We start from the raw sequence: 21,860 nt of genomic DNA on the forward strand, positions 1-21,860 counted from the left end.
TCGGTATCCGAAGCCTGTCTTAGCGATGATCTGGCTGAGGGGGTTCAGGCCTATGCAGAACAGCAGCGGGGACAGAGCATCTCCTTGGTAGATGCCGCACTTGATGGAGACTTGTGCTATCGGCTTGAGGTTGGCTACTAGGGTTGTTTTCCACAGCCCCATTGAGTTCCTTATGAAGGTTCTTAGGGTCCTATTGATGTTGTACAGCTCCAGGCATTCCAGGATCCATGTGTGAGGCATTGAGTCGTAGGCTTTCTTATAGTCAATCCAGGCGGTGCACAGGTTGGTCTGCCTGGTCTTACAGTCTCAAGCGACCGCTTTATCCACCAGTAGTTGATGTTTTGCTCCCCTGGTGTCCTTACCTATTCCTTTCTGGGCCCCGCTCATGTATTGAGCCATGTGCCTACTCATTTTAGCCGCTATGATGCCCGACAGGAGCTTCCAGGTTGTGCAGAGGCAGGTTATCGGTAGTTGGATGGGACTGCTCCCTTTTGGGGGTCCTTCAGGATCAGGACTGTCCTGCCTTCAGTTAGCCACTCTGGGTGAGTCCCATCCATTAGCAGCTGGTTCATTTGAGCTGCCAGGCGTTCATGGAGGGCAGTTAGCTTCTTTAGCCAGTAGGCGTGGATCATGTCAGGCCCCGGTGCTGTCCAGTTCTTCATGTTGGAGACCCTTTCTCGGATATCTGCCGTTGCGATGGTTACTGGTTCTTGTTCAGGGAGGTTGCTGTGGTCTGCTCTCAGGTCTGCCAGCCACTGGGCACTGGTGTTATGTGATGCCTCCCTCTCCCATATGTCTTTCCAGTATTGTTCAGTCTCCAGCCTTGGTGGGTCTGCCCTCGTGTTACTGCCCTCCCACTGAGAGTACACCTTGGATGGTTCGGTGGAGAACATCCTGTTTATTCTCCGTGCTTCTATTTCTCTGGTGTACCTCTTCAGGCGTGTGGCCAGGGCTGTGAGTCGTTGTTTGGCAGTCTCCAGGGCCTCTGGTATGGACAGCCTGCTGTATTTCTTACTTCATCCCCCTTCTCTGCAGTTCTGATAGTTGGCTGACTTCTCTCCGTGTTGCCCTTATTTTTGCCTCTAACCTCCTTCTCCAGGCAGGGTACTGCTCCTTGGTGGTGGGTATATATATATATATATATATGTATGTATATATATATATATGTATATATATATATATATATATATATATATATATATATATATATATATATATATATATATATATATATATATATATATGTATATGTGTATATATATGTATATATGTGTATATATATATATGTGTGTGTATGTATATATATATTCCCTGAACAGGAACCAGTAACCATCGCCGAGACCGAGAAAGGGTCTCAAACATACTCCACACCTACTGGCTAAAGAAGCTAACTGCCCTGTGTGCCTGGCAGCTCAAATGAACCAGCTGCTAATGGATATATATATATATATATATATATATATAGTATACATGTTTTGAGACATCCAACCCAGAGTATTTTTACTATTTAGTGTACTCCTTTTTAATTAATTAATTCACATTCAGTAGTAGAAACCAATACAGACTCTGTGTTAGATTCCTTTATTCATCCAGATTCATTCTGTTTTTCTGGAGAGAGCTGTAGGTCAAAATTATGACCTCACAAAATATTTGTGTACAGTAAAATGTTACTTATATAAACCATATATACTATATGAATATATAATTTGCATTTGCAGGAAAGCCTGTGATCACCAGCCTAACTAAACACCGTTCTAATGATGCCAAGCACAAAGTACTAATATGCGAAGCTGAAGGAGTACCAGAGCCCACCTTCCAATGGAGCATCAATAGTACAAATGTAAGTGTTGCAATGTGTGTGTGTGTGTGTGTGTACATGTACTTCTATCTTTGCGTAAAGTGTGGTAAAGTGGTTTTTGGTCCGCACTTTTCACAAATTAGTTTTATTTGTATAGCGCCAAATCACAATACAATCATCTCAAGGCACTTTACAAAAAAAACAAAAAAAACCCCCCACAAATCCTTTATGAGCAAGCACTTGGTGACAGTGGAGAGGAAAAACTCCCTTTAACAGAAGAAAAAACCTCCAGCAAAACCAGGCTCAGTTTGGGCGGCCACCTGCCTCGACCGGTTGGGGTGAGTGGATAGAGGAGAGAGAAAAGAACAACAACAATAAACAACAAATAGACACTGCAGGTTGGTGGGACCAGTAACTGCACATCAGCGATATACAGCTCCAGGACCAGGGACACCTGCAGAAGGTACAGAGAGAGAGAGAACAGAGAGAGAGAGGTACTTTTTTCACATTGTTTGAGGGTTAAGACTTGGTTTCAGGGTTAGGGTAGAATTAGGTTTAGGTTAGGGTTAGGGTCTAGGGGATGCATTATGATTATGTTTGTCCTCACAAAGATATAAGTACAAGTATTTGTGTGTGTGTGCTCATGCAGAGGGAAGGAGAAATAAAGGCTGTAGCAAACGCAGCAAAATGAGGCAAGATAAGAGCAAACACTGCAGTGCGGTGTGATTAAAGCGTGCTTTGAGGACCCTGTCAGAGTCCGCTGTGCTCTTGCTTTAAAGTAAAGACATCTCCTACTGAGGTTTTTATTCCTTCCTCAATTAAATGCTCAAAATCACCACATTTGGAGATACATTCTTTTCACTAGAGAGCAACAGAATGCAGGTTTTCACGTATGATATTTACAAGGCATAATTAAACACAGTGGTGTAGTGGTGTAGTGAAACCCTGGCGTTAGGATATCATTAGAAATGTAAACAGTGTTGCACATAATGTAACAGTGAGGGAGATTTAAGAAAGAATATGCCGACTTCTCCAGGTGGCTCCATGTTGGATTCAGGTTGGTAGAGTTTTTTTGTGTTTTTCTCCTGCGTTATGAATAAGCTTACAGGTTAGCAAATGACTCATTGCAAGCAGACTCATGCAGCGCATAGGCAGGGTTCTGGTCACTTGTCCTTTGCAGTATTTTGTTCTTATTATTAGTCTTCTCATTATCCCATCACTCCCCCCTGCTAAGCAATATACAAAATATCCTGTAGAATGGAAAAGCTGTTTATCTGTGCACAGCTAAAGTGGCTGTTATGTTGCTGAGATTTTCATCAAATATACCTCTTATTTACTCTTTTGCTCTGTCTCTTTTTGCTTTGTCTCCAGGAAGAGAGTTCCTACATCAACAGCAAGGCTACTCATAAAATCACAGTGATCCCAGAGATGAACCAGACTGTCACCTGCACTGTCAGTAACAAGCTAGGAGAAGATGTCATGACAATCAATGTTTCCTCTGGTGAGTAGTTGATGCTTTTCAACTAATTAGTCTGTGTAGCATAAATATACTCTATGCTACTTAGACTAATAAGGCATAATTAGTAGAAAACAGACAAGAGACAACAAATTGGCACATTGGTCAAACTGCATCATTCTATTAATAACTACTCATGTTAACACCTCAGTTTGCCTCTCCCACAAAAGAAGTTACATTAAATTGCACAAATCCTTTACAATTATGGGTTAGTTTAGGTTGCTTCTTATGTCCCTCCTCCTCCACTGTTCCCTGTGTTGTGCTGAAGTTGTTGTTTGTTGGGGTGCTATACCCCTAAGAACCACTGCCTGTCATAAGTTTTGAAAACATAATAAATGGTTGGTTTAAGAAAGTATTACCACATTTCTCTTTCCAAAGTACAGCTTGCTTGTTGTGAGACACCATCAGAAAAACATTTGACTTCATCTTGTTCATTGGTACTTTGGCAGAATCAGTGCCATGTTTTCTTTAGATTTGTGGTCGTCTGTTCTCTATGATTTTTATTTTTTTGTTCTAATTTATTTCTGTTTCTGTTCTGATTTCAGTTTCTAAAGAGGAACATTATGAAAAAGGTAGGACTTTGTTCGCCTTACCTTTTTTATTTTAGGAGATTCTGTCCATGGTTTTATTTTTTTTTTTTTTTAAATAGTCTTGATGTAAAACCTGGTATCATGGCAAATGATACAATCTTGATGAAGTAGCTGAATATTCACCCTATAAACCCTCATCAGTTCAGTTTCTCTTTATGTATAAAAGGACTCATATGCTGATAGTACTCCGAACATGAACCCTCATCTCCATTTTTCTATCTTCACTATTATATCCATCATTATTTTTCTTCAGACTGAATTACTCAGACAGAAGAGCTCTCGTTGGCTGATAATTATTAAGTCACATATGCATAATGATGAAAACTGTCATAAAACCTGTCCATGTGTCATCAATGATGCCAGCACTTGAACCACTCATGAATATTGTTCATTCAAAGTATATTCCATTTCAAGTACAATATATGGTCTATTAGTAACATTTAGCAGATGAAATTTCAGCACCTCAGTGTTGCTCACATACACATGCTTCATTTTAAGATTGTGTTAGATGTGTTAATGAGGTTTGCATCTGCGAATCAGTTATATGTAGCTTCACACTGTCTCTCTTCATGTGCCATTTTAAATTCCTGTCAAAAAAATAAGTCACTGTACACCTTCATTTATACTGAAGTAAAAAGTCAGTCTACAGGATACAAACAATCAGTGGGTTCCACACACCTGCTGCAATTCACCTGTTTGTGTATGGCTGTGTCCGAATGTCCTCCCTAATTCCTATATAGGGCCCTGCATAGTGAGTATGCCATTTTGTAGTGGTGTCTGAATAGCTAGTAACTGACAAGTAGTCCATCCATCCATCCATCCATTATCTATACCTGCTTATTTGTAACCAGGCTCACAGGGATCTGCTGGAGCCTATCCCAGCTCTCTTTGGGTGAAAGGCAGGGGTACACCCTGGACAGGTCACCGGTCCATCACAGGGCCACATAGAGACAAACAACCTCACACACTCACACTCACTTGTATGGGCTATTTAGAATCACCAATCAGCCTAAAATGCATGGTTTTGGACTGTGGGAGGAAACCAGAGTATCCAGAGTAAAAACACACAAGCACAGGGAGAACATGCAAACTCCACACAGAAAGGTCCCTGATGGGTTCTTGTTGTGAGGCAACAGTGCTAACACTCAGCCACCATACTGCCTGAAAAGTAGTTCCCTCAAAATTTCCCACAATGCACTGTAAAAAGTAGTGAGCATTGATGGTTACTAGATGGGCAGAATAGACTGTCGTGCATTGCATGAATGAAAAATTGTTAAGCCATGACTATAATGAGTACTATAGTAATGCACAGCGGCTACATCATAATTGGTGACAGAAGAAAAGTAGCAGGTGAGTGTTCAAAACTGTTAGGCAATTGAGTGCACTATATAGTGATTGATGGGTTAGGGACTACAGTGGACATTCGAACACAGCCTCTGTTTGAGCTAGCAAGGAAACACTCTATCATTGTGCTATCTGTTGTCTGTTGCTGTGTGTGTGTGTGTGTGTGTGTGTGTGTCTGTGTCTGTGTCTGTGTGTGTGTGTGTCTATGTCTGTGCGTGCGTGTGTGTGTTAGTCCTACAGCTAAAACTGAGTGTTGCTGTCTGTTTTTAGGGTCTCATGAAAATTCAGAGGACCAGGCAAAGGTCATAGTGGGTGTTGTGGCAGGGCTTATCATAGTTGCTGCCATAGTGGGAGTCATCTACTGGCTCTACATGAAGAAGTCAAGGTAGGTATATAAAGGTTTAGAAATAAACACTAACACACACTGGTGTCCACATTTTCATTTTAAACTTAAATTCATTCAAATTGGCCGATAGTAGAACCTCAGATCCAGGAGGAACAATGCGATTTTCGTCCTGGTTGTGGAACCAGCTCTATACCCTCTCCAGGGTGCTCAAGAGTTCATCAGAGTTTGCCCAACCAGTTCACATGTGCTTTGTGGACTTGGAGAAGGCATTCCCTCGTGGCATCCTGTTGAAGGAGCTCTGGGAGTATGGGGTCCGGGGCCTTCTGCTAAGGTCTGTCCGGTACAAACTGAGCAGGAACTTGTTTCGCATTGCCAGCAGTAAATCAGACCTGTTCCCAGTGCATGTTGGACGCCAGCAGGGCTGCCCTATGTCAGCCAGGACATTCAGCGTACTAGTGCCAGGTGGTTTGCAGCTAAGTGTGAAGTGGCTGGAATGAGAATCAGCACTACCAAGTCCGAGGCCATGGTTTTCAACCAGAAAAAGGTGGCTTGCACTTTCCGGTTCAAAGGAGAGATCCTGCTAGAAGTGGAGGAGTTCAAATATTGTTTGGGGTCTTGTTCACAAGTGAGGTAAGACAGGAACATGAGATTGACAGACGGATCAGTGCAGCAGCAGTAGCAATGTGATTGATGTACCGGTCTGTTGTGGTGAAGAAGGATCTGAGTCACAAGGCGAAGCTCTCAATTGACCGGTCAGTCTACGTTCCTACTCTCACCTATGGTCATGACCGAAAGGACAAGATTTCGGATAGAAGCGGCCAAAATGAGCTTCCTCTGCATGTGGCTGGGCACTCCCTTAGAGATAGGGTGAGGAGCTCATCACCCGGGAGAAGCTCGGAGTAGAGCCGCTGCTCCTCCACATAGAAAGAAGCAGCTGAGGTGGTTTGGGCATCTGTTCCAAATGCCCCCTGGACACCTCCCAGGGGAGGCCCTGGGAAGACCCAGGACACACTGGAGGGACTATGTCTCTCGGCTGGCCTGGGATAGCTCAATATTCCCCCGGAATTGCTGGAGGAAGTGTCTAGGGAGAAGGAAGTCTGGGCATCTCTGCTTATGCCAATGTCCCTGCGACCTGGCCCCAGATAAAGCAGCAGAAAATGGATGGATGGATGGATGGATGGATGGATGGATCATTCAAATCCCTGCTCATGTCCTGGTAGTGGCTTGCTACCTGACTCTGCATCACACACAGGACATCCCAGTATTTGAACTGTGACAGTGAATTTAGAATAATAATCAGCAGGAAGGCTTACAGACACACTACCTGTGACTATCTGAACAAACAGTCTTCTCTGTCCTTAAGTTAACAAATATGCCAAAAAAGTGACAACCAGCTGAGGATGTATTTATTAGCTGGGAAGTTTTCAGAACAAGGTGTGTATGTCCAGAAGGAACATGAGGAGCTGTAGAGTGACTGATGCTGTCAGGAACAGTGTGTGAAGGTCAGTAGATAGCAGAAATGCATCATACTTTTGCAATTCTGTATTCACCTCAGGCAAGGAAGCTGGAAAATTGGTGAGAAGGAGATGGGAACATTTGAAGAGAGCAAGAAACTAGAGGAGAACAACCACAGTGTTTAACACAAAGTTCGATGAAAAAGGTGATATAAACACGTTACATTTCATACACAATTTTAAAATAGCTTAATTTGAAATGACAAATCAGTCAGATGATGTGTTTGCTTTTAGAGGCCTGAGGAGATTAAATTAATAATTCACAAGAAATATTAGCATCTAGGTTATAATACATTGGAACTGTCTGGGGTGTTTTTTTTTCTGGGTGTCATACAGTATGTTGAAAACTTGCATAATTGAAATGATTGTTACTGATTGTATTTCTCTCTATGTCTCTGTGGGAGAAGCAGTGGAAAGCAGTTTTGCTTTAATCGAAATATCAACTTACTCCAGCATGGTACATTGGGCTTCACGTAAGATGCACCGAGAGTCCTTTTCTACCAAACCCCACCCACTTCCTGCTGTTCCACCCCCTGTCCAAAGGCTGCCTTGTATTGCTTTGTAATTTTCTGTTTTGTATTCTTAGTGAATGTGGCATCATGTTTCATTAGAGTGATTCCAGGGTTGTGTGATTTTTTTTTTTTTTGCCACTTAACTTTTCCTTTAGGTTTATTTTATTATGTTTTTGAATCTCTTTAAATAATGCAAATACCTTTTTCAGGGCTGCTGCATAAAATCATGTGTGTGCCTTGGCTCAGCATGTCTAAGTTTATTTATTTATTTTTCTTATTTGTACTTTTTTGTGCACTACGTGAGCACAAAGCCGTCATTCTGCTGTACTCAGGAAAAGACACTTCACTGCTGTATAACCCTACTGGAACGTGCTGTTCTAATTAGTTGTTTTTTGTAAATGGCAGTAAATGTTTTCCCATTTAGCTTTTGTCATTTCATTTGTTTTAAAATATTTTATATGAAAATCCAAATGAAAATGTTTCACCTGTGATTTAGTTTAATACACTACATTCTTGTCTTCATGTGTATGCTCTACACTTCCTGTACCATCCTCTTGGATGCTTAAGCCAATGATTTTAAATGGATTTCATATTTTCTTTCTCATGCTTTGATTTTAGAAGAGCTCTATGATGCCAGGTATGAATATTGTTGTTTTTGTGTTTCTCATGTATTTATATTCTGTGTGCAACCTACATGGATGGCTCTGTTGCAACAGAGAAGCATGTTTTTATAAGCATGCATGGAAGCCATTTTAAAATGTTGAGAAGGTACTATATGGTTGGAGGGCATATAAGGCCATACAGTACCTTCATTCATTCTCTGCTGTGTTATTATTATTAATGTTTTGTTATTTTTGATTCAGTGTGAAGGAAAAGCCAAACTGAAGGCTGACTTGATGAGGTGCAAAAAGTCAATGGCTCTCTAGGTTTTCATCATTTTGTTCAGTTTCATCCTATAGTGAATGTTTAATTTATTTTTTCAAGACTTTTAGATGGCACTATTGGTTGTTGATCATACAATATAACCTTAATTTGGAACCACACACAGTTTGACAGTCCCTTAATTTGTGAAACAATGTCTAGCAGTTACCTCTGTAGCGCTCTTCTACCCAGCATCCTCAAAATGACACTGCTATATATTGCGGGAAGGTTACAAAACTACATGAACGACATGAAAGCAGTAGGTCAGTTTTATTTTATTTTCAAATAATCAGGTCAGCAGTGAAACCAAAGATGTAAAATGTAAGATGTTTTTTGTACTGTTGACAATAAAGTGTAGATTTTGAGAAAAAGTTTTATGTTCAAGTTTTTTTTGTCTGTTTTTGTCAGTAAACAGAACACATTTCATTCATTGAATTACTGCTTTGTGCATATTCTAACATGTTTCTAAGTTACATTGCATGTCCTATGTACAAACACAAACACACACATGTAGTAGAATGTAGCTTTGAGTTTGTCTTCTGTACCCACTTCAGCCCAGGGAGATGTGAGAGGTAGAAGAACAATTTAAAGTAGTGTAAGAGGAGATGATCTTTATCACTGTGGTTTCACTTCTTGTTTCAGAGATTTACTCATTTTTTGATGCCCTCTTAATCCATGTGTTTATTTTTTTCTTAAAGTCTGATGCTGAAACTCCTGCACCTTTTGCATGCAAGTAAAAGACATATCCTGGGGGGGCAATATTAGCATAAATTCAGAATAATAATAATTATTATTTATTTATTTGTTAATTTAACACACATTACAATGCTTTCCATGATTCTGGATAGACTATTAAACAGAATGTGTAATTCACTAGAGGTTCTGACAAATTTTAATTGCTCGTATCCATTTAAAAATAGCATTCCAGTGCTGCTTTCCAATTAGTATAACCAGGTAAAAACGACATCTCTCTTGTTAGGAACACCAAACTTAAGGCAAGGGAAACAGAAGCACGTGTCCTGCAAAATGCTGTATTCAAGTCATGGATGTGAACGGTGTCATGGCAAAAAGTACAAGGAGGCAAATCTACCAATTGACCCCGAACTTTTATATCCGTTCAGCAGCATTAATTTACACATCAGAGTCACTCACATGTAAATCATGCCAGCAGGGTGGCATGCGTAATATAATTAGTGTGTCTATGTCTTTTCGTCTCCTTCCTAATGAAATACAAAGCGCTGTCAAAAGTCTTTGTTGAATTCACACAGGTCACACAGGGAGGTAGCAAACTGTCTGTTACATTCACGCAGGGAGTTGACAGACGTGATGTCTGTCAAGGTGTAAATTTACCTCACACATCCCTCCTTTTATCATTCTATTATAACCACAGCTAAAAAACAATGCAACCACGGGGGGGGGGGGGGGGGGGGCACAGTCCAGTGTCTTCATGTGCCGGTCCCAAGACTGGGTAAATGCAGAGGGTTGTGTCAGGAAGGGCATCCGACCTAAAATTTCAGCCAAATCAAACATGCGAATCACAAATACGACTTCCATGCCGGATCGGTCCCGGCCCGGGTTAACAACAACCGCCACTGGTGCTGTTGACATACAGGGTGCCAGTGGAAATTGGACTACTGTTGGTCGAGATAGATGAGGTGATTCAGGGTAGCCCTAGTGGTGAGAAAGTGGTGATCGGGGCAGACTTCAACGGACATGTTGATGAGGGAAAAAAGGTGATGAGGAAGTGATGGGTAAGTTTGGTATGCAGGACAGGAATGCAGAAGGACAGATGGTGGTAGACTTCTCAAAAAGGATGGAAATGGCTGTAGTAAGTGGGGTTATATGTAGGGTGACATATAAGAGTGGAGGCAGGAGCACACAAGTTGATTACATCTTGCGCAGACATTACAACCTGAAAGAGATCAGTGACTGCAAAGTAGTGGCTGGGGAGAGTGTAGTCAGACAGCATAGGATGGTGGTGTGTGGGATGACTCTGGTGGTGAGGAAGATGAAGAGGACAAGGGCAGAGCGGAGGACCAAGTGGTGGAAGTTGAAAAAGGAAGTGTTGAGTGGCTTTCAGGGAGGAGCTGAAACAGGCTCTGGGAGGTCAGGAGGTTCTTCCAGATGACTGGACAGCTACAGCTAACGTGATCAGGGAGACAGGTAGGAGGGTACTGTTGTGTCATCTGGAAAGAGGAAAGCAGATAAGGAGACTTGGTGGTGGAATGAGGAAGTTCAGGAGTCTGTTAAGAGAAAAAGCTTAGCTAAGAAGAAGTGGGACACTGGGAGGACAGAAGAGAACAGACAGGAGTACAGGGAGATGCAGCATAAGGTGAAGGTAGAGGTGGCAAAGGCCAAACAAAGGGCGTATGAGGATTTGTTTGATAGGTTGGACACTAAAGAGGGAGAGGTGGATTTGTACAGGTTGGCTAGGCAGAGAGACAGAGATGGGAAGGATGTGCAGCAGGTTAGGGTGATTAAGGACAGGGATGGAAATGTGTTGACAGGTGCTACAAGAGTGATGGAAAGATGGAAGGAATATTTTGAAGAGTTGATGAATGAGGAAAATGTTAGAGAGCACAGAGTAGAAGAGGTGACTGTTGTGAAGCAAAAGAGAGTAGCAAAGAGCAGTAAGGATGAAGTGAGGAAGGCATTGAAGAGGACAAAGAGTGGAAAGGCAGTTGTTCCTGACGACATACCTGTGGAGGTGGCAGTAGTTTTTGACTGGGCTACTTAAGATGTTGGAGAGTGAGAGGATGCCTGAGGAATGGAGAAGTGTACTGGTGCCCATTTTTAAGGGAGACGTGCAGAGTTGTGGAAACTACAGAGGAATAAAGCTGATGAGTCAGACAATGAAGTTATGGGAAAGAGTAGTGAAGGCTAGGCTGAGGCCAGAAGTGGGCATTTGTGGTTAGACAGGAATCTTCGTGGACCATGATGTTTGCAGATGACATTGTCATCTGTAGTGAGAGCAGAGAGCAGATGGAGGAAAATCTAGAGAGGTGGAGGTTTGCTCTGGAAAGGAGAGGAATGAAGGTTAGCCACAGAGTACATGTGTGTAAATGAGAGGTTGGAACGGGTGGAGGAAAGTATCAGGTGTGATGTGTGACAAAAGAGTGTCGGCAAGAATGAAAGGAAAGGTGTACAAGACAGTGGTGAGACCAGCAATGTTGTATGGTTTAGAGACAGTGGCACTGAGAAAAAGACAGGAGGCAGAGCTGGAGATAGCAGAGCTGAAGATGTTGAGGTTCTCTCTGGGAGTGACGAGGATGGATAGTGTTGGTTCTAATCAAACATCTACACAGAGACTTTCTTTTCTTTGTTCTAGGTTGAGCTCGTGACTTTTAGGAGATGCACACTTGGTGCTATCCCTGGCTGCAGCCCCGAACTCGTCCAGAACACTTTAATTTATATGTGATGTGGTTACATGACTTCCAGGCACCGTCTCACTTTACACAACAGGGGAAAGTTGAAACATAGGTTAACTTCAAAGTTCATACAGAGTTCACATCCATATCTTTACATGTCTTGGTGATTTGCACAGAAAAACAGAGAACATCCTTGACTGTGATATGCCTGGTTGCACCCTTTACATAAATCTGTCTGCAAAATGACAATTCTCATAACACAGTTGGCAATTTACAATGCCCTTATTCTAACAGATAGGATCAGGAATGAGTACATCAGAGGGACAGCTCATGTTAGATGTTTTGGAGAAAAAGCAAGGGAAGCCGGTGCATAGTGGATCGGGCAGTGGTCGAGGACGGGGGACCTCGGCGACCCGATCCCTGGATGCTGAAACTGGCTCTAGGGACATGGAATGTCACCTCACTGGGGGGGAAGGAGCCTGAGCTTGTGCGGGAGGTTGAGCGGTACCGACTAGAGATAGTCGGGCTCACCTCCACGCACAGCCTGGGCTCTGGAACCCAGCTCCTTGAGAGGGGCTGGACTCTCTTCTACTCTGGAGTTGCTCGCGGTGAGCGGCGGCGAGCTGGTGTGGGCTTGCTCATAGCTCCCCAGCTCAGCCGCAACGTGTTGGAGTTTTCCCCCCAGAGTGAAAGGGTCGTTTCCCTGCGCCTTCGGGTCGGGGATAGGTCTCTCACTGTTGTTTCGGCTTATGGGCCGAACAACAGTGCTGAGTACCCGGCCTTTTTGGAGTCTCTCGGGGGGGTGCTGAAAGGTGCTCCTACCGGGGACTCCATAATTCTGTTGGGGGACTTCAACGCTCACGTGGGCAGCGACAGTGAAACCTGGAGGGGCGTGATTGGGAGGAACGGCCTCCCCGATACGAACCCGAGTGGTGTTCTGTTGTTGGACTTCTGTGCTAGTCACAGTTTGTCCATAACGAACACCATGTTCAAGCATAAGGGTGTCCATCAGTGCACATGGCACCAGGACACCCTAGGCCGGAGGTCAATGATCGACTTTGTAGTCGTGTCATCTGACATTCGGCCATATGTCTTGGACACTCGGGTGAAGAGAGGGGCAGAGCTGTCAACTGATCACCACCTGGTGGTGAGTTGGATCCGCTGGCGGAGGAGGAAGCGGGACAGACTTGGCAGGCCCAAACGTACTGTGAGGGTCTGTTGGGAATGTTTGGCCGAACCCACTGTCAGAGGGGTCTTTAACTCACACCTCCGAGAGAGCTTCTACCAGATCCCGGGGGAGGCTGGGGACATTGAGTCCGAATGGACCATGTTTTCCACCTCCATTGTCGACGCGGCGGCTAGGAGCTGTGGCCGTAAGGTTTCGGGTGCCTGTCGTGGCGGCAATGACTGCTGACCTCGACTGGGGATATTGTTGGACGGTGGAAGGAATACTTCGAGGATCTCCTCAATCCTGTCAACACGTCTTCCATAAGGGAAGCAGGGGCTGGGGATTCGGAGGCTGATCCATCCATCACCCAAGCCGAAGTCACTGAGGTAGTTCGGCAGCTCCTCGGTGGCAAAGCACCGGGGGTGGATGAGATCCGTCCCGAGTACCTCAAGTCTCTGGATGTTGTTGGGCTGTCATGGCTGACACGCCTGTGCAACATCGCGTGGCGTTCGGGGACAGTACCCCTGGATTGGCAGACCGGGGTGGTGGTTCCTCTTTTTAAGAAGGGGGACCGGAGGGTGTGTTCCAACTACAGAGGAATCACACTCCTCAGCCTCCTGGGGAAGGTCTATGCCAGGGTGCTGGAGAGGAGGATCCGGCCGGTGGTCGAACCTCGGATTCAGGAGGAACAATGCGGTTTCCGTCCTGGGCGTGGAACACTGGACCAGCTCTACACACTCTCGAGGGTGCTCGAGGGTTCATGGGAGTTTGCCCAACCAGTCCACATGTGTTTTGTGGACTTGGAGAAGGCATTCGACCGGGTCCCTCGTGACATCCTGTGGGAGGTGCTCCAGGAGTATGGGGTCCGGGGCTCTTTGCTGGGGGCTATCCGGTCTCTGTACAAACGGAGCTTGGTTCGCATTGCCGGCAGTAAGTCAGACCTGTTCCCAGTACACGTTGGACTCTGGCAAGGCTGCCCTTTGTCACCGGTTCTGTTCATTACTTTTATGGACAGAATTTCTAGGCGCAGCCAGGGGCCGGAGGGAGTCCAGTTCGGGGACCACAGGATTTCATCTCTGCTTTTTGCAGATGATGTTGTCCTGTTGGCTCCATCGAGCCAGGATCTCCAGCGTTTACTGGGGCGGTTTGCAACCGAGTGTGAAGCGGCTGGGATGAGAATCAGCACCTCCAAGTCCGAGGCCATGGTACTCAACCGGAAAAAGGTGGTTTGCCATCTCCAGGCCAGGGGAGAGATCCTGCCTCAAGTGGAGGAGTTTAAGTATCTCGGGGTCTTGTTCACGAGTGAGGGAAGGACGGAACGTGAGATTGACAGACGGATCGGGGCATCGGCAGCAGTAATGCGGTCGGTGTACCGGTCCGTTGTGGTGAAGAAGGAGCTGAGCCAGAAGGCGAAGCTCTCGATTTACCGGTCAATCTACGTTCCTACTCTCACCTATGGTCATGAGCTCTGGGTCATGACCGAAAGAACGAGATCGCGGATACAAGCGGCTGAAATGAGCTTCCTCCGCAGGGTGGCCGGGCGCTCCCTTAGAGATAGGGTGAGGAGCTCGGTCACCCGGGAGGAGCTCGGAGTAGAGCCGCTGCTCCTCCACATCGAGAGGAGTCAGTTGAGGTGGCTCGGGCATCTGTTACGGATGCCTCCTGGGCGCCTTCCTGGGGAGGTGTTCCGGGCATGTCCCACCGGGAGGAGGCCCCGGGGAAGACCCAGGACATGCTGAAGGGACTATGTCTCCCGGCTGGCCTGGGAACGCCTCGGTGTCCCCCCGGAAGAGCTGGAGGAAGTGTCCAGGGAGAAGGAAGTCTGGGTATCCCTGATTCGGCTACTGCCCCCGCGACCCGGCCCCGGATAAGCGGTAGAAAATGGATGGATGGATGGATGTTAATTCACAAAGATTTTCGTGACATTGTGTCATTATTTTCCCAGAAATAATGCTCAAGGCTAGACACTGATGTTGTTCAATGAAATCAATCATCCAATGTTGAAAGGGGCCATCTGTTGGGGGATGGATTTGCAATGGCATTTTAATGGCACCAGAGGCATTATGTGCTGCACATTTTATACATCTTCTGCAGTACTTAGCTGCATGTGTTGAAAAACCCCTGGTGTACCAGTGGGTATTAACATGTGTACACATCCCTCCTTTGGATGCATGATCTTTACCATGAGCAAGCTTTGCATATTGATGAAAATAAACTTTAGGTAAACAGGGTTTGTTGTCTGGGCCAAGCCATATCCCTTTTTGCAATTTTGCGCCAGAGTTTCTCCACAAATTTTTTTCTGATATACTTGCTATTGCCTGCATGGTTAAGAAGTCAGCCTGTAGGTTGAGTTCCTGTGAAAGAGAAAGTTGAGTGAGGTGAAACATCTGACCCATCGTGGCTGCAGCTTTTGCAGTGATGTCTGCTGCTGAGTTTCCTGTAGAAATGGGATCCTTTTTGTTAGTGTGAGCTTCACATTTCATAACTGAGATTTGTTTAGGCAACAGAATGACATCTAACAGAGCTGCAACAAGAGCATGATGAGCAATGAGTGTTCCAGCTGATGTGAGGAAGCCCCAATGTCTCCAGAGACAACCATAATCGTGGACAACACCAAAAGCATAAAGTGAGTCAGCGTAAATGTTTACTGTTTTTACAGGCCAAGAACAATTAATTCAGCAGCCTGAACTAAGATGAGAAGGCAATTTGCCACTAGAGATCACACTATGTTTTGTGACAACTGCAAACCCTACTGGATTTTTGCCTGTTTTGACATCACAGGAAGCAGAGCCATCAACAAATAACTCCTTCTCTGTATTTAAGATTGGTGTGTCTGCAAGATCAGGTCTGGGAGTACAGATGGTTTCCCACACATCAGTGCAGTTAGGAGCATCTCCATCATTTTGTGTGGGAAGAAGTGTTGCAGGGTTTAACACATTACACCTTTTGACAGTGATGTTAGGCATTTCAAGCAAAATAGTGTGATATCATTAAAAGCGCTATGTTGACAAGTGTGCAGTATGTGGTCAACAGCATGCGAAACCATCACTGTCAGATCAGAATAGCCAACAAAGTTGCGTGATGCTAGAACAGTTTTCTCTGCTGCAGCGACAACTCTCAGACAGACAGGAAGGCCTGTGGCTACTGGATCCAGCTTTGACGAAAAATAAGCAACCGGTCGTAGTTTACCTCCGTGAGGTTGGCATAACACAGAGGTCATGTAACTGTCCTTCTGGTCGACAAACTCAGTGAAAGTTAAGTTAGGATTAGGCAGACCCAGTGTGGGAGCTATGGTGAGTGCTGCCTTTAAATCCAGAAAGGCCTTTTCTCCTTCAGGAGTCCACATGATTTTGTCATGTGCAAAGAGTTGTTTACCATTCACCATAGCAGAGAGGGGAGCTTCATGTAGTGAGTAATTCGGGATCCACTGCCTGCAAAATGATGTGATGCCAAGAAAACTCATTTGTTTTTTAGTAATTGGCTTAGGAACATTTTGAAATGCAGCAATTCTTTTTTGTGACAGTGTATTTCCTTCTGGGGTGATGATGTGCCCCAGATATGTCACCTTTTATTGTACAAACTGCAGTTTGGAAAGACTTACTTTATGGCCATTTTCTGCAAGATATTTTATCAGGTGCACTGTATCTATTTTGCATGCTTCTTCAGATGGACTACAAATCAGCAAATCATCTACATACTGTAGTAATGGCTGAGCCGGCAGGTAAATAAAGGCCTTGAAGTTTTCTACTGAGGGTCTGATGAAAGTAACTCGGACTTTAAGAGTAACCTTGAGGACATCTGGTCCAGGTGTAAATCTTTCCTTCAAATGAAAAGGCAAACCAGTACTGGCTGTTCCTGTGTACAGGGACAGAAAAGAAAGCATTGGCCAAATCTACTACTGAAAAATAAGTTTAATTTGGTGGTACCAGAGACAAGATGGTTTGAGGATTACTTACTTCTGGCGCTCGGGAGTGTATGGCTGCATTCACCGCCTGTAAATCTTGCACAAAGTTGCTTGGCCTTGGTCTCTTATTTTTTTAACTAGGAAAATGGGAGTGTACACTGGAGAATTCTCACATGGAATTATTATGCCAGCTTTTAACAAAGAATTGAACACAGGCTTTATACCATTGATGACTTCCTGTTTTAAAGGGTACTGCTTTTTACAAGGCCTGTACTCTGATTTTGGATGTACTATCATGCATGCGGCAGCAGTGTACATGCCCCCCTCTGCTAACGCAGACACAGCACCCACAGGCCCTCTTCTTCATCTCTGGAGATTTCAACAAAGCATCTCCCTCATCTGTTCTGCCCACATACACACAGTATGTAACCTGCTCCACCAGAGACAATAAAATACTGGACTTGTTCTATGCCAACACCAAGGAGGCATATTCTTCATCCTCCCACCCTCCCCTGTGGAGAGCTGACCACAACATTGTCCATCTGCAGCCTGTGTATAAACCTGTTGTGCACAGGCAGACTGTGGTGCCTGTGTGGTGAAGAGGTGGACTGCTGAGAGCGAGGAGGCTCTGAGGGACTGCTTTAACACCACTGTGTGGACAGAGCTCTACGACCCACATGGGGAGGACGTCAACGCCATCCCAGACTGCATCACGGACTACATAAACTTTTGCTTTGAAATCACTGTACCCTCCCGGACGGTACAGTGTTTTCCAAACAGCATGTCATGGATTACCCCTGATATCAAAGCTCTCCTGAAGGAGAAGAGAGTTTTCAGATCAGGGAACAAGGAGGAGCTGAGGACTGTACAAAAGGAGCTGAGGAGGAAGATCAGAGAGGGGAAGGCCAGCTACAGGAGGAAGATGGAGGAGCAGCTGCAGCAGCAGAACATCAGTGGGGTGTGGCGGAGCCTAAAGACCATCTCAGGCTTCAAGGCACCACACGCCCAGGCTGAGGGGGATCTGCAGTGGGTTAACGATCTAAAACTGCATTTCCTTAGATTTGATCAATCACCCTCTTCTCCCCCCACGCAGCTGCATGTCTTCTCTGCAACACCTGGACAATGCCCCACTCCCTCGACTTTTCACACCTCTGGTCTATCCCATCACCCCAACATTTCACAACTCCATGGACTCACCCACCCCCCCAGCACACTGCCCCCCTGCCCATCCTTGTCTCTCACATCAGCCGAGGTGAGAAGTGAACTGAGGAGGATCAAGGCAGCTGGACCAGATGTCATCAGCTCCAGGCTCCATAAGTCCTGTGCAGATGAACTGTATGGAGTTATGGAGCATGTCTTCAGCCTGAGCCTCAAGCTGAGGGTGCTACCACAGCTTTGGAAGACTTCCTGTGTGGTACCAGTGCCTAAGACACATGCTAAAGACCTCAGCAGCTTCAGGCCGGTGGCTCTCACGTCCCATCTGATGAAGACACTGGACAGAATGGTCCGCTCCGTGGTGAGCTCACCAATGGATCTGCTACAGTTCGCCTACCGACTCGGCATCGGAGTGGAGGATGCCATCATCTTCCTGCTTCACCGTGCTCTGGCTCACCTGGAGAAGCCTGGCAGCGTTTACCTAAAAGCCTTGTCTTGATCCAGGTGTCTTGGCTAATTATAGACCAATATCCAACCTGCCATTTATTTCTAAAATCCTAGAAAAAGCTGTTGCTAAGCAACTATTAGACCACTTACACAGGAATGAACTATTTGAAGATTTTCAATCAGAATTTAGAGCACATCATAGTACAGAAACAGCACTGTTAAAAGTCACCAACTATCTCTCGATTCTGTTCACCCTGTACATGCTTCGTTTAGGCTCTGTCATTAGGAAGCACTCTATTAATTACCACTGTTATACAGATGGCACTCAGTTGTATCTATCTATTAAACCTATTAACACAAACCAGTTAACCAGACTTCAAGCGTGTCTAACTGACATAAAGGCCTTGATGACCAGTAACTTTCTATTTTTAAATTCAGAGAAAACAGAAGTTATTGTATTTGGGCGTAAAAACCTCAGAAATAACTTTTCTAAAATTGTAGCTACTTTAGATGACATAGCCCTGGCCTCCAGAGCCCTGTGCAAAACCTTGGAGTTATTTTTGACCAGGACATGTCCTTTAACTCACACAAAACAAATCTCTAGAACTGCATTCTTTCACCTGCGCAACATTGCCAAAATTAGGAACATCCTGTCTCAAAATGATGCAGAAAAACTAGTCCATGCATTTGTTACCTCAAGGCTAGATTACTGTAACTCATTACTATCTGGATGTCCCAGTATATCCATAAAAAGCCTCCAGTTAATCCAGAATGCTGCAGCCAGAGTCCTGACAGGAACTAGCAAGAGAGATCATATTTCTCCTATATTAGCTTCTCTTCATTGGCTCCCTGTAAAACAGAATAGAATTTAAAATCCTTCTTCTCACATACAAATCCCTTCATAATCAAGCTCCTTCATACCTTAAAGACCTCATAGTACCATATTATCCCAATAGACCACTTCGCTCTCAGAGTGCAGGTCTACTTGTGGTTCCCAGAGTTTCCAAAAGCAGAATGGGAGGCAGAGCCTTTTGCTATCAAGCTCCTCTCCTGTGGAACCAGCTCCCAGTCTGGGTTCAGGAGGCAGACACTCTCTGTACTTTTAAGGCTAGACTTAAAACCTTCCTCTTTGACAAAGCATATAGTTAGGGCTGGCTTCAGGTAACCCTGAACCATCCCTTAGTTATGCTGTTATAGGCCTAGACTGCCCGAGGACCATCGGTGCACTGAGCTCCCCTACCCTAAACCTAACACTCCCTTCCCTTCCCTTCCCCTCCCTTCTCTTCCTCTGAATATCACTAACCTTGTGCTCTCTCTCTCTCCCCTAGTTTGTGCTCTCTCTCTCTCTCTCTCTGTACCTTCTGCAGGTGTCCCCGGTCCTGGAGCTGTATATCTCTGATTTGTTGGGTTTTTAGTTTTTGTTAAGTGCCTTGCGATGATTTGTATTGTGATTTGGCACTATACAAATACAATTGAATTGAACTGAACTGAATAAGGGAAAGGAGTTTAGGAGTAGCAAGGAGTAATGTGACCGGCGGTAACTGCAGTCAAAATGTGCCATTTCAGTAAAGTCTTTGTTAGGCTGTATAGCGGGATTACAATAAAGCACACTTTAATAGGTTGTAGCAGTCTAATAATAACATTTTATATGCAATAAATAAATAGCAGCTTGTTTAACATTGTCTACATTTATATCGTTTCAGAATGGCCCACTGCAAGCTGTTATTCACACGACCTGAGTCTCCTTATTTTAAGTCCCCACCAAGTCATATATGTTTAGCGGCGGTGGAGGAGCCGCCCAAGGTGATGTCCTGGAGCCACCCTGGGCCAACTGTCACCAAACTAAAAAAGGTGGCAGCAATTTCTGACAGTGACTGGCCACAGAGTCAACGTTTATGAGGACTATTCCTCAAAAATGATAAAAGGCCACAGCTTAATTTTGAGAGGCCCCGCTGTGACGGGGAAATCGCCTCTGTATACATTAAACATAACTAAAAACACCATGTTCTTTCGGAGTGCCCCGGTGAACATATCGGAAGACCTCCATAGAGAGGGAGAGGCTCTCCTCCAGCCTGCCTCTGTTTTGACCCCTCTGAGCAAGTCAGGGCTTTCTGACTGTAGAGAGGAAAGTGGTGGAGGTAAGTTTGGTTGGCTCTTTGGGTCCTAATGTGGTTGTACATTACAAGGATTTTGTAAAGCTGTTCAGCTTAAACTACTGCAACTAATTTTATTCAGCACAGACTCATCCTGATTATTATTGATTAGCAAAACTGTGTGGGGATACACTTGGTAAAGTCTACTTAAGAGAATAAAATGCAAGAGTTCGCTACAAAATGTTTAACACATCAATCCAATTTCATCTTTAGGTGTCCATGATAAAAAAGGTCCAGAGTGGAAAACAAAAACCCTCCCACTCCTGAATGTGTCATTACAGCAGGTACGCAACCACGGGCAGGTTGTAATCCCCAGTCACCGGTAGAAAGCAGCCTACATACTTACTACTTGCTGAGTATGTAGCCCACATAAGCTGTGATTCATTTGAACAATTTAAGTATATGCCTCTTATTTCTACTTAATGACACCTTTAATTGTATATTTATAGTAAATTACATAAAGTTCCTGGTGATTTTCACATACGAAATCAATCCCTCTTACTACAGCTTTTTTTTAACAATGTAATTTTGCTGTAAAAAGCAAACATAAGATACTATAGTCTATTATTTTTTACAGGACACAGCACAAATTAAAATTTGCCTTTGGCAGGAGGCAGCCGTGTGGCGAGATCTGCAGCTTGGGGGGTACATAAGACTGTCTCATCTAAAAGCTGGGACATCAGACTACGGCTTCCAGCTGCAGTCAACAACAAACACAAGAAAAACACAAGTGCCATTCTAGTAAATATGAACACATTTAACATTTAGGTAACCAATTTAACAACTCAGTTTCAATTAGCCTTCTTTAAGAGATTTTAAAATCAGGGACTTCAATGAGAATAAAGCCTTGGACTTTCTTCTATCCTTCACATCTTATCTTGTATCCTGTGATTCTGTAATTTTTCAATACAAACAGGTTTAATTAAAATAATAATAATAACAAAACTAATTTTTCTGAAATTCTGATATAGGGGCAATAGAAACAAATTGTAGTAAATACCTGGTATTGTCTTTTTATTGACAGCAAGTCAGCAGCAGTGCAATGATGTTATTGCCTTGGTGTCATGGAAGACCAGGAAAATCCCAGTACCTGAAACTGCTGCTGGAGAATGACGTGGTTGACA

At 44.4% G+C, this 21,860-nt stretch overlaps 1 protein-coding gene across 2 annotated transcripts in view; it reads left to right on the forward strand.

The window, feature by feature from the left end:
* The window catches only part of alcama (activated leukocyte cell adhesion molecule a), a 41,682-nt gene extending 32,868 nt beyond the window's left edge, over positions 1-8,814 (forward strand). Inside the window, exons 11-16 of one of the 2 annotated variants that reach the window (XM_026328669.1) lie at positions 1,719-1,840; positions 3,170-3,299; positions 3,860-3,886; positions 5,519-5,633; positions 7,150-7,254; positions 7,516-8,814. In XM_026328669.1, the coding sequence (XP_026184454.1) occupies positions 1,719-1,840; positions 3,170-3,299; positions 3,860-3,886; positions 5,519-5,633; positions 7,150-7,234 (479 nt within the window). In that variant the 3' untranslated portion in view covers positions 7,235-7,254; positions 7,516-8,814. The remainder of the gene's footprint in view (positions 1-1,718; positions 1,841-3,169; positions 3,300-3,859; positions 3,887-5,518; positions 5,634-7,149; positions 7,255-7,515) is intronic. The other variant, XM_026328670.1, reaches the window with a different exon arrangement.
* Positions 8,815-21,860: the final 13,046 nt, after the last annotated feature.

Source organism: Mastacembelus armatus, chromosome 14 (genome assembly GCF_900324485.2).
Source record: "Mastacembelus armatus chromosome 14, fMasArm1.2, whole genome shotgun sequence".
Lineage (NCBI taxonomy): Eukaryota > Metazoa > Chordata > Actinopteri > Synbranchiformes > Mastacembelidae > Mastacembelus > Mastacembelus armatus.